This window comes from Drosophila subobscura, chromosome E (assembly GCF_008121235.1).
Source record: "Drosophila subobscura isolate 14011-0131.10 chromosome E, UCBerk_Dsub_1.0, whole genome shotgun sequence".
NCBI classification, from domain to species: Eukaryota; Metazoa; Arthropoda; class Insecta; order Diptera; family Drosophilidae; genus Drosophila; species Drosophila subobscura.
Genome location: NC_048531.1, coordinates 20048326 through 20060903, shown reverse-complemented (window position 1 = coordinate 20060903; position 12578 = coordinate 20048326). Strand labels below are relative to the sequence as shown.

The following is a 12578-nucleotide window of genomic DNA, read 5'->3' as shown; positions in this document are numbered from 1 at the left end:
ATCCCATCCCTTCCGATCGCTTGTCTCTGAGCGTGGTGAATAAGTTATTGGTCTTCGCAAGCGTACAACGTCACCCTGTTAGTAAATTCACTTTGTACAGAAGTATTTTCCTATATCGCGTTAGGGCAGTATTTACTTTCAGTATTTTTTTTCGATAGGAAAACGTCGCAGCCACATTTGCAATTACCATTGTTTTAAAAATTTGTGAATGTTATTCTATATTTTAATTGAAGTACCATAGAAAATGAAGTCACCTAAGAAGTCGCTAAAGAATGGAGGGGAAGAGCTTTCTCTAAGGCTGCGAGAGCCGCGCAAGGAAGAACCGAATTCGGAGGTGACGGAGGCCGACGACGACACAGAATCCGATTTGCCCATCCGCGGCCGACCATCGAAGAAGCTGCTCATCCAGCAACAGCAGCAGCGCCAGGTGCCAGTAAACCAATACCAGGTCAAGCTGCAGCCGGAGTTGAACGCCGTAACTGTGGGCGCTACGGCCTCGCCGAACCGCTCCAAAGTGAAGCGAGCGCTCTACAAAAAGAGTGGCAGCGGCTCGAACAATCAGAAGTCTCCCAGCGAGTCGTATGTAATGCGCCTGTTCGAGCGCAGCCTGGACCTCTCGAAATACAATGAGAAGACTCCTCTGTACCCGATCTGCCGTGCCTGGATGGCCAACCAGCCGCGCAACCCTGCCGTATCCACTTACAACACGGAAGGTTCCACTGCCACCGTGAAGCGCGAGAGCGACGCTGAGGAAGTTAGGGCCAGGCTGAAGAGCGGAGAGTTGAAAATACTGACTCAAATGCCGCAGGCCCGCTCCACCGACTTGCCAGTGATCCCACCCCGCCTGGAGTACACCAAGGAGGAGAAGCTGCAAGAAAAGAAGCTGGAAGGGGCCGCCAGGAACGATCTGCTATCTGCCAACATGGCTCGCTGGAAGCGTGTGCGCAACCACTGGCAAGAGCATACTCAAAAGTATAACCACGAGCGCTACGAGGTAATCGACCAGATCATGTATCTGGTCTCCAAAAACAATCAATAGTCGAAAATGATCTTGAATAAATGTTTAGTTTATTTAGTATGCGTAGAAGATGCGTTTCCCTTTCGATTAAATTACGTCTAATTTGCTTTCTTTTGAGTAGAATTCAAATGCTGCTGGATTGTTCTGGTTTGGTAGTGGTGTGCCGCCGTGGCTCTGTGCTCTAGGTGTTGATTGCATTGAAACAGTGTGTGCGCTTGTCCGTGCTTCTGATGGTATACACACGCACAGCCACCTGCAGTTGGGCCGTGCTCACACAGGCACCCACACACATGCACTCTCGCTCCGGCTACTTATTCGACCTTGAGCAACTCAACGTCGAAAGTCAGGGTGGAGTTGGGGGGGATGACTCCTGGGTGTCCACGGCTGCCGTAGGCGTAGTCCGGGGAGCAGATAAGCTTGGCGCGCTGGCCAACGCTCAATTGAGCAACGCCCTCGTCCCAACCGCGGATGACTTCGCCCTTGCCGATGGTGAACTTGAAAGGCTTGTTGCGGTCCCGGGACGAATCAAACTAAAGGAGATTTTATTATAAGATTTTCATTTTCAGTACTTCAATGCAGGAGCTGTACCTTGGTGCCATCGTCCAAGGTTCCAGTGTAGTGCACGACGACTTTTTGTCCGTTCTTGGGGAATGTGCTGCCTGCAAAGATATAAAATGGATGCGAGTGAGCGAGATGGATATAGGCAACGCTCAAATAATTTTTCGAGGCATGTACTCAAGCATTTCCCAGGTTATGCTTCACGAGGCCGCCAGAAGCTGTTGCACAAATTTTAACTGCATATTTATCTTACCATCACCGGGAGCAATTGGAACAACTTGTACGCCCATTTTCACTATTTTTTTTTCACCAAGAAATCGCAACCTGAGAAAAAATAGCACGTTTCTGTCTCTGTCAGGGTGACCGATGAATATCGAGCAAATATACCGCACAACCCTCAAAATATACCTTCTCATTTTAAAAATAGACCATAAATATACCGTAGTCTTAAATAATATTCCTCGATTTTGATGTTCTATTTGATATTACTAGCTTGCAAAGACTATTAACACTGAAACCATAATTTAATCCGATTGAAGAACCCTTTTGGCTTATTATAAATAGTCCTTTTTATCGTATTGTATACCTTATGACCTGGTATTTAAAAATTTGTATTTGATTTTTTTTTTTTTCATTCAAAACACCCCTTCGGAAGCAAGGGAGCTTTGTCTTCAGTATGTAAATGTATGTAAATTATTAAAAGAGACATATGTATGTTAACTAATAACATTGAAAATGATTAAAAAATAGCGTGGCAACAAAAGAGGAAAAGAAATTATATTGTTTTCCTGAAAATTGATTTGTTCTTGCAATAATTGGAGCCAGAGAATCCCAAAATGTCATCAATTTGAGAATATCCATATCTCCAAGGGTACTAAATGTTGCTTATTCCGTGCCAAATGTTGGGGAACAGTGCTGCTCACTTTTTGCAGCATGCTGCTGGCCCATACAACTTATATTGCCAACGGCAAAAAATACGTAAGTGCGTATGGAATTGTAAGTGGGGATGAATAAATAATAAAGAGAAAAATGTATCCTTGAGAGAGAGAGAAAAATCACTACGGAGAAGAGAGAAAATCCCCAAGGGACATTTGAAAAATATGCTTCTGTGTCAATGTAGTGGTGGTAGAGACGAGAGCCAACTATCGAGAATAGATTATTAGAACAGTGTGGATTTATTAAATTTATAGGTATTTTTTTTTTACTTTTATTTATCTTGAAATGAAATTGGTTTCCCATTCATGGTATGCTTCCTTCGTTTTTTGGTTAATTTCACAGAATAACTGATTTTCATAATCAGTTGGGAGTCATGATATCGGTTTTCCAGACAGCTGCTGTCCACGGTGTACATGCCGCAAATATTGTCATTCTTGCATGCCTGTCCTAGCCTCGTCTGCCACTGCTTGTAGTATCTGTATTTGCTGAGTTTTTCTTTCCTGGTGGAAAAGTCTAGCCAGTAGAACTCACTAAGAGTATCCAAGGCAATCAGCTCGTTTTTCCTTTTCAACGTCTTGTTATAGCTTGCGTGTCTGAGGGCACTAAACACTTCCGCGGTGTTAAAGCAATTGATAAACATGACCTTACGTACGCATTCCTTTGCTATTTTCGCCTGCTCCTCCTCAGTGGGAGCATCCATGCCAATCCATTCCCGCAGTTCTGCTCTGACGGCTTTTTCCAGTGACTCCTGGTTGATTTTGTGGCTGAGACTGATGAATCCAATGCTCCATTGACGTCCTCCGTACTTGTAGGGAGCCAAGCAATGTGCCATTAGCTTCTGCATCACCAAACTCTTGCCGCTCTTGGATGGTCCAGAGATCTCGGCTAGAGTTCTGTCCTCAAAGCCGCACTTTCCAAACACTTCGAAATGAAGCTGTCTGGAAGTCGCGTCCCAATAGTCCATTTGATTTGTGTTGTTTATTTGCGCCCCATCAATATAGTCCCCTGCAAGCCAGCCGTTTTTGAACACTGCATGCCCTTATCGATAGTTCTCTGTCAGGGTAGTCATATATATGATATATTTACAAAAACTTCGCTTCGAGTACTCTGTTAAATAAACAATTTTAGGGAATAATAGAAAGAATGCAAGAAAATGTGCAAGTGCATCGCAGATCTAATTGACAAGCAGCACGGGGTCACAATGTAGCAACGTTCTGCTTTCTCCAGGTGAACCACACATAAAATATAAATTTCCACTTGCACATGCATTGCATCTTCGCGGAAGGCTGTTCCCCATCGGCTTCGGCATTATGCGAGATGCTGATGCTCCTGAACCACAGCCAAGTAGCAGTGGCGGGTTGCTGGATGAGGAAGGGTGCAACGGCCAGCACCAGAAAGGTGAGGTGGACGAAAACGCCAACTGCACCATCTGTGGGGCCGCAAAATCGTCCGCCCTGCTGGACCTCAGGTCCAATCAGGTAATGCAGCGCCGCCTCAGTCGGGACTGGAAGATGCAGGTGAGTCTTCCGCAGCGTTACTTGCACACTGAGAGTAATCACTATCCCCCACTATTGCAGGCCGATGTAATCCGATCTACACTGAAAGCCATATGCGTAGAGTGCGTTTGCAAGTTGAACATGCACTCGGAGGTCACGCGCTCTCTGATGCAGCGGATGCAACGGCTGCAACATGAAGGAAGCGGCCCGTCCACCGTGACGACGACTACGGTTACGCCCACACAACTCAGTCCTCCCATAGCGGATGCCGAGGTGTCCACTACTCTAGTAGATTTGCAGGAAGTCCAAATGCCAGCCACTGACCAAAGCGGTCGCAGCTCACGGTCCTCTTGCTCCGTACTAGAAGCCTACGCTGCTCAGCCACCTGAATCTCCTTCTGCGACCGAGTCGGGCGGCACTCGCAACAACAGTGTAAATGCCCAGGACGGCTGGAAGTGGCGCACACGGCTGGTCTGTCAACACTGTGGGCGAGCCTACTTCCGCAAAGACTATTTTACTGTGCACTCACGCCGGTGCAGGTCGCAACGTCGTCTGCCCAAGGCTAGGTGTCGTGTTCTCAATGAAGCCGGCAGTGATGAAGACACTGTGTCGCCTCGTTCGCTGCAGCCGTCCTTGCGCCCCACTCGCACCTTTCACTGCCGCCACTGCGAAGAGGAGTTTTTTACAGTAATAAGCCTACGCCAGCACCAGCGCAATACCCATCAAACCCGGCATCCGTGCAGTCTGTGCGAGGCGGCGTTCGACACCAAGTACGAGTGGGAGCTGCACCACACAATTTGCAGTGCCAGGCATGAGGCAAGTACCAGCTCGGATAATTTATAAAACCGCAGAATCTACTGTATACTTTCCGCAGGCTCTAAAAATCCACCATATGGATGAGACAACGCACAAGGGAAGGGCACGGTCAACACGTTCGCGTTCGCGGGCATGTTCTGAAGATTGGAATAAGTACACTACCAACGTCCAAGTAGACTACGATGACAGCGAATGTGAAGAGCAGGAGCTGGAAGAAAATGAACATGATGACCAGGTGGATACCATGTACACACGGAGAATGAACTTCACGGGTGACTGGATTGTAAACCACAGTCGAAGCAACAGCAACAGTGCTCTCAACCTGTCCCGGCTGTACGATAACTACGTGCTGGAGGAGTCGCACATAAGAACAGACAAGGAGTACGGTAATATACAAATCATCTAAGAGGCGTAAAGGCCGCTTTTGAAAAGGTTGAAGTTATTGTTTGAATTGCCAGATCTACACATGCTTGATTTGCTGAAGGCGCAAGTTCAGCTGAATGAATTTTCCTGCTTCACCTGTGGCTATCAGACGGATTCGCTAAGTGCGTTGATGAAACACGACTACATGCGTCATTGGAAGATGAGCTGGTTCTACTGCCAAAAGTGCGGGGACGTTTTCACCAGCAAGTATGTACAACCATCTCGAAAAAGCTATTTTCTGACATGACCTTTTGTGCAGAGTCTTCCTCGACTACCATCTGCATAGGCAGAACCGCGGCGTGTATATTTGCCACAAGTGTCAGGACGAGTTCGATTACCAGAATCAACTGGACTGTCATCTGGTTCTCCACAACAAGGGTATCAACTACCAGTGCAACTTCTGCCGCCTGGCGTTCCTTAGTGAAGCCAAGCTACTGGCCCACTGCGCCCGTTGCGGACACAGTCCCAATGACGACCCACCGCTCATCCGGATCGAGCGCGCCATTTCAATCAGCAATTACCCGCCCGGCCCTGAAATCAGTCACCAAAAGTGGGAGTACGAGGAACGAGAGCTGCTCCTGCCCGGAGACCCCATGCCATCCAGCAGGCCTATGCACTTACCCAATCATAAGCCCTTCCGATTCGCCATTGGAATCTGCGATTTCGAAAACCGCAACCAGCCCAATTGTGCGGGCTGTCAGTAATTTAAGTGGAAATTTAGTAAACAATTTAGAAGGGCCAAATCGTTTACCAAGACTTGTACCTCAGTGTTTTGCAATATTAGCGTCTAGCTAGATAGATAATCTTGTGTGTATTGTATTCGTTTTAGTCCGATTCAAACCCCAATTCCCAATCCCAATGAACCAGATCCAGACTGGGAGGAACTAAAACCATGTGTGTGTATTTTTGTAACAGATTATTGTAATAAAGATAAACTCCAGACTGAATGGCGACTCGGCGGTAGTGATAGTTCGATTCTCATCTTTGATTGATTCAGTCAGTTTATTTCGCATTCGATCGCTTATCATATTATTATGAAAGTCAAGTGTCTAGGAGTATGCTTTAAATTGCATTACAATTTTTCTTAATTTACACTCTAGATCTAATAACTGCATGTCGATCTTTGTATAACTCGTATGGATGTGCATGTGTGTAATGTATGTCTGATGTATGTATGTGTAGACTATGATTTTATGTACAGAGGTTACTCGTATAACAAATTAACATTATCAACCGTACGATTACATAATTGTATCTGTGTAGGTGTTTATAATTAAAGAGCCTATTGCATTGCCCCCAGCGCATGTTTGTTGGTTTTGCTTACATATATATGTATATTATTTGTTTGTTTTATTTTTGCCTAAGCTTAAGTTCTAATTATGTGTAGAGTCAAAGTTGTATTTGAAGTTGTTGCCTATAGACTAAATTATTCATTTTAAGCTGGATTATAACTAAGTAAGTTACGGTTCTGAATTTGTACGCTCAACTGGATTGGTTACCACTTGTATTTTAATTTGTATTTGTATTTAATGTGCTCGGCTCTGGTTGCAAATTCTCGTGCTACATTTGAGTCGTTTGAGTCGGTGTCAGTCTTATAAAATTCAACCCAGGACAGTTCTTATTGCTAATATGATAATGACAAGGTAACAAAGAATTTCGTTCTTCAAAAAAATCTAGAATATGCTTTATTGAGGTAGTTGTGTTCATATCTGTTTCTGTTCTTATAGAGGTCTCGGAAATCATAAACATAAGGCTTTACGTATGTATGAATGTATGTATGTATGTATCTATTATAAATATCTAGTGCTAATTATTTTTTAAAACAAATCACTGGCATTAACAAAGTTGTACAAAGTTGTATTGCTAACTCATTCTGATCTGATCCTAAATGTATCTGATTCTGTCATATTTTCCTACCCTACAGGGTATCCGGTAGCCTCTTTCGCTCTGCCCTTGATCGCCTCTAATATGCGGATTCTTCCTTCAGTCTTATGTAATTGTATAGTTTACATATCTTTCCTTAGCTATAGCTTGGGACACGTGTCTCCGACCAATAAGCGTCAAAGACCACAACTAGCTAGCTACTAAGCTTAGATGGCCATCGAGTGCCTAGAATAAGTGTCCGATTGGGGGTTGTCTGTGTCGCCTAGCCTAGTGTGTGTGTGTGTGTGTGTGTGTGTGTATGTGTTTAACCTATGCATATCCTAGTCTAAGCTAACGTTTCTGTATTAGGCACAAAGTGATGCTGACAACAATTTCTTGTATTGTAGATTGTGGATTTGATTTGATTTGATTTCCTCCTAAGGTGCAGATGCTGGTGTGCACCCGCCTCGATTTGGATGAGGGGTTCTCGTTTAAAGCTTCACCAACGCAGATCGACTGATCGCTGATCGATGTCGATGCCATTGAGAAAACAACATTTTAGTCGCACGTTGTACGTCGAAAAGAAAATAATAACAGAAGGGGCAGGGTAACATTGGGACGGTGTACTGGGATCGTGGATCTTGCCTAGCTGGCCTAGCATATGGAATCGTAGCTGTCCGCCGCGTACTGCCAGGCCATGGTGAGCGTTAATCAGTCGGTTCTGGCCTGCGAATCCTCTCCGCCAAGTAGCTCCCGCTTCAGGCCTAGACCTAGAGCAACGGGCGGTGGTGAGTGGGGATAATCCTCGTGATCCTTTCCATTGGTGGAGGCGCTGTTTGAGTGCATGATAACACTGGCGCTCTCGACCGGCGAGGAGGCCCGTGGGGGCCGAGGAGAGTATGGCGACTCGGGGCGTTCTTTGCGTGCCAGCGAAAGATCTTCCACATGGTCATGATCGTGATCCTGATCCTGCTCCTGCTCCTGCTCATGATCATCTTCATCGTCAGCGTCCTCGCGCTCATCCTGGTCACGCTCCCTCTTGATCAGGCGTTGCTCGTGCTTCTCCATCTCAATCTCCATAGCCTCGTGCTCAGAGTAGTGGCGAGCCCTGGGATTTGGAGATCTGGCTGCGTGTCCATTCGACCCAGACTCTTGGGGGCTGCTAGACATTCGGTTGGCAGCTGCGTGAGCTGCCGCTGCCAGGGCCATGGCATGGAGTGCTTCACGTCCGGCCATATCCCCGCCTCGATTCTCCAGGGCCTGCTGTAGAAAGGCGTGATCAAGAAGGGCGGCTGCCGAATGGGGAATAGTGGGTGGCATGCCGTGGTGTCCGCCCATATGACCACTATGCTGGCCATGCTCCTTTGGTTCACGGTCTAGATCCGTCTGGCCATGCCCGTGGACATGACCGTAGTTGTGTGCAGCTGCGGCAGCGGCTGCCGCGGAGTAGGGAAAGGCGGCTGAAGACTCCACCCCGGGTGGGCTACGCTTGGGCGTGCGATGCGTGCCACGACCTGTAGTGATGTTTAGCTTGCGAACCTTGTCGTAGAGGGTGCGGCTCGGCAGTCCATACTTGCGGCTCGCCTGGAGCGCGCTCATGCCTTCCCGAACGGCCTGAATGGCACACATCATATCCGCCCGGGTGTATTGCTTATAACGCTTCCACTCTGGCTTCTTGCCGCCCGGCCCACTCGTCTCCTCATCAAAGGAACGATCAGTGTGTGGTGATAGAGGCTCCTTGTCACCGCCGTAGTCCGAGCCGTTGAAGCTGTGGCTACCGGTACCACCGCTCACGCTGACGCCGACTCCGCCTCCGCTGTGATGCTGGTGCGGGTGCTGTTGCTGATGCTGATGGGTGGGAGTCTTCTCGTTTAGGGAGGAGGTGGAGGAGCTCTTCAGCAGCTGAGGGTTTGGCTGCGAGGAGTCAGCTGGGTTTGCCTGGGCTAGCACATTGCGCAGAATGGGTGTGTCCCGGGTACTGTTGAGTAGCATGCTTGAGATTGCCGAGAGTTTCTTGCGTTTGAGTGGATTCATGTCGGCTGCGGACTCATACACGGAGTTTAGCATGGCGGCAGCGGCAGCGGAGGGTGACAGAGGCCACTGTCCAGCCTCACCGGCTACGGCGTGGGGTGCCGAATGGGTGGGCGTCAGGGGAGTCTCTCCGGCTGGAATATGGGTATGTGGATTGATAGTTCCACTTCCAGGCGGGAAGTTTGTATACGGTGGCTGGTAGGCTCCGAATGGCGGCGGCGGTGGGGAGCAGCTGCTCGAAATGGCGGCGCTGGGCGAGATATGCGTGGACGTTGAGATCACGGAGGAGGAGTTGTGGTGCTGCTGGCCAAAGGAGCCGTCGGCAGAGGACCCGTTAAGGGGCTTGCCAGAGCCACCGCCCAGTCCCGAGCTGGATGTCGGCGTGATGCTGGCATGGAACTGGCTTTGCGCACGATCCTCCGCTGCGCTGGCCGCCTTGTGGTTGTACTTCATCAGATTGTCGTAGAGCCCCTTCACCTGCAGCTCCTTGGCAGTGCGCAAGATCTCCGGCTCCTGGCTCTTGGTCACCGTGGTCTCACCCGTGTACATGTACTGTAGCAATGCCGCAATCTCGAAGCCCCTCACTCCTGGCAGGATTATGCTGCACTGGTCCTGGGGCACTTCCTGCAGTATGTGCTGGAAGTACGGCGAGTTTGCCGCCAAAACCACACGGTGTGCCTTGAACTGCTCATCGTCAACGACTAGGGTGCAGTCGACATAGCTGCCGACCTCGTGCAGAGCGTGCAGAATCTGCACCAGATTTGTCTGGTGGTTGTTCCAACGCAGGCAGTACGTCTGGCCTTCGCTGTTGGCCACGGGCGCTGTGGGCCCGCCCATCTCTCCTGCCCTGCTGTTCTGGCTGTGGCCGCGATCCCTGTGACTCTGACTTTGGCTATGCGCCCGCTGGCGATGTGCCTGTTGATGGACAGGCGGCTGGTCCGGCTCCTCGTCAGGAGCGGTGTCGCTGCTGCTGTGGTAGACGCTGTTCAGGCTGGTAAACGCGGCACTCAGCAGCGTTGGCGAGTAAGAGGAAAGATGCTTCCGTACTTTGAGCGCCAGTTTAAGGCTTCGGTGTCACTGGAGGGCCTGCCGAAGTAGAAAAAACAAATATCCGTTTAAATTAGTAAATGATTTTGGCTCCAATTATTTGATTTTTAAAGTTTGCACAAATTTCACTATCCCAAAATGTCAATGAGGAAAGCAATTTCAAATTTCGCATGGGTTGCTAAAAACAAAGTGACGTTCAACGAGTAATTTTCTCAAACCAGGCTATCCACCAAACCAAGCTGGCTGTACTCCTCCAAGCACACACGCGTATATTTACAGGTGTGCAAAACCGGGGATGGTCACCTTCTTCCTCCTTCGCCATTGCAAAAGTTTCCATTTCCCCATTCCATTTTTTTCTGTTTTTTGGCGGAAAATCTTGCCTGTAAAATTTATGCCCATCGCCCATCGCCACCACCCCCAAGTTTTATGCGCCATAAAAAGTGAAAGCGCTCCTTGCCAATGAAGGAGGCATAGGCTGAGCAGAGCCACAGGCAGAGGAGGGTGAACGAAAACGTGTAGAAAAAATGGGGAAAAAAATATGCAAACATCCCTCGAAAGATGTGTGCGCGTATTTTTCCGGCTGCTTTTCGCGCGTTTTACTTCACTTATACATACACAGATATATGTATATGTTAGTACATATGTATAGATGTACGTAAATACGGAAGTATGTACATGTATATCAATTTTGAACGCCGTCTGGAAAATGGAAATGGAAAGGCAAATCACCAAAACACCCACACACAGGAAAACAAAAAATGTTACTGAAAACTTGCAATAATTTTCATTCACTTTCCGAGGACTAGAAAGACCACATGCCCTTGCCCTTGACTTGCCCATGAAGAGGCCAGACTTGTAGTCGAATTTCAGGCTCAAGTGGACGCCATATGCCGAGCCGATGGCCCATCTGCGTCATGTGTTGGACATGCATCATGCATCGGGCAACCTGCCTCCCTTCCGCGTCCTTGCCATGTGTCGTGTAAGTCGTCCGTGCCGGGCCATGTACGAGTGAATACATATGGAAGTCTCCAGTTACCAACAGGTATGATAGGAGCCGGGCCCCAGTCAAGCAATCGTTGGAATTGCGAACCTAGCAAGGCCCGGCCAGATAATGGCAATCAAACAACAAGGAAAATGTCAAAGGGGCGAGGCCCCTGAGAGCGGAGATGGCGGGGACAGAGAAGAAAAGCGGACAATCAGACAAAGGAAACAAACAAACGATCGCATTATTGTCGGGGATGGTGATGTGATGGAGGTGGAGTGCGGAAAATGCGCAAGAGATCATTAATTGTTATCTGTCCATTGTCTAGCCAACAGGATAATGGGCAACCTGCAGCGATCCCTTCCCCATCCACCGATCCTTCGCTGCCGTTTTGCGCAACAGATTGAAGTCGCTGCCTGCTTCAGTCTCTGTGTCTCTCTCTGTCTGAGCAGGTAAGCGGTTTCGAATTCGTTTCTGGGGATCGACGTTGGCCCAGTAAGCGCATTAGATGTGGCCATAAGCCGCCAGGCAGCGCATTAACGCCTCGTTCTGGTCCCCACAGAAACTCTCATACTGGCGCGATATCACGCATACGTCGTGATCGCCAAAATTCCGAAAGCTCCCAGAGCTTTGGCTAACAGTAGGCCACCATTTTGTAAAAAATTTAATTAAAAATTGTCCAAAAATAACATTTGGACGGACAGACGTCATTGAATCGAATGCACTTGGAAACAGGTTTAGGGTTTTCCAGTTTTTTGTGTCAATTTCTGAAACACGTACCACGAATGCCAGTTGCGAAACTATCAAAAAAATGCTTTTGGAAGGCATGCTTTTTAAAGAGCTACTTAGCTACTATGTACACTAATTTAATAGAGGCAAATATCTGATAAATAATCAAGGCTTACCACAAAATAATTAAATCGCCACAGGCGAAGCACGGGGTTTTTTGTTTAGTGGCCAAAGAGAGTCCTGGACACTTGCAGTGGTTTGATATCTGATATTTTAACAAATTGCTGTGATTGTGTGACAATTAGGTTTTTGTTTTTGTATTTTAGTTTGTCTCGCTTTCGAAGTTTTCACATTGCCCGTTTTTGGATTGGTTTAATTTGATGTGCTTAGAATTAGTTATCGTTGAGTGTTAAATTAGGTAAATCCAAATCGAAATTGCACTAACACCCGCACACACAGACACTAGTTGAGGACGCAGCTTATGCTTATCCCAGATGAAGTTCTTCAAATCTTATGATTCCACAAACTGCGACACGTTTGTCGTTTTACTCTGGTCTTGCGTTGTTGGTTTTGCGTTGTTGCAGATTCGAGCGTTCAAAGTTGAATAAAACTGCCACGGCGCTCTATGCAGCCAAGTCATTGAAGACCAAATTTCCCGACCTACCGAGCGAGACAGCAA

At 47.8% G+C, this 12578-nt stretch overlaps 5 protein-coding genes across 6 annotated transcripts; 2 read left to right on the top strand and 3 right to left on the bottom strand.

The window, feature by feature from the left end:
- The first annotated feature begins 151 nt into the window (after positions 1–151).
- On the top strand, positions 152–1084 carry LOC117892646. Its single transcript, XM_034799001.1, has one exon. It carries the CDS (start codon positions 245–247, stop codon positions 1037–1039), a length of 795 nt encoding a protein of 264 aa, XP_034654892.1. The 5' UTR covers positions 152–244; the 3' UTR covers positions 1040–1084.
- Positions 1052–1982, bottom strand: LOC117892647 (12 kDa FK506-binding protein). The gene is made up of 3 exons (XM_034799002.1): positions 1830–1982; positions 1607–1677; positions 1052–1548 (listed from the first exon to the last, which is right to left on the bottom strand). The coding sequence occupies exons 1-3, from the start codon at positions 1864–1866 to the stop codon at positions 1330–1332; spliced, it is 327 nt and encodes a 108-aa protein (XP_034654893.1). The 5' UTR covers positions 1867–1982; the 3' UTR covers positions 1052–1329.
- A 994-nt stretch (positions 1983–2976) lies between these two features.
- On the bottom strand, positions 2977–3528 carry LOC117890233. Of its 2 annotated transcripts, none has more exons than XM_034794970.1 (2): positions 3165–3528; positions 2977–3114 (listed from the first exon to the last, which is right to left on the bottom strand). In XM_034794970.1, exons 1-2 carry the CDS (start codon positions 3474–3476, stop codon positions 3091–3093), a joined length of 336 nt encoding a protein of 111 aa, XP_034650861.1. In that variant the 5' UTR covers positions 3477–3528; the 3' UTR covers positions 2977–3090. The 2 variants fall into 2 exon arrangements, with proteins under 2 accessions (XP_034650861.1, XP_034650862.1); XM_034794971.1 differs by having other exon boundaries at positions 2978–3105.
- A 65-nt stretch (positions 3529–3593) lies between these two features.
- LOC117890616 (zinc finger protein 33A) lies at positions 3594–6194 on the top strand. The gene is made up of 5 exons (XM_034795557.1): positions 3594–4029; positions 4090–4824; positions 4883–5210; positions 5283–5454; positions 5507–6194. The coding sequence occupies exons 1-5, from the start codon at positions 3823–3825 to the stop codon at positions 5949–5951; spliced, it is 1887 nt and encodes a 628-aa protein (XP_034651448.1). The 5' UTR covers positions 3594–3822; the 3' UTR covers positions 5952–6194.
- A 36-nt stretch (positions 6195–6230) lies between these two features.
- On the bottom strand, positions 6231–12515 carry LOC117890615 (sex determination protein fruitless). Its single transcript, XM_034795556.1, has 2 exons — positions 12076–12515; positions 6231–10227 (listed from the first exon to the last, which is right to left on the bottom strand). Exon 2 carries the CDS (start codon positions 9976–9978, stop codon positions 7822–7824), a length of 2157 nt encoding a protein of 718 aa, XP_034651447.1. The 5' UTR covers positions 9979–10227; positions 12076–12515; the 3' UTR covers positions 6231–7821.
- Between the last annotated feature and the right edge of the window lie 63 nt (positions 12516–12578).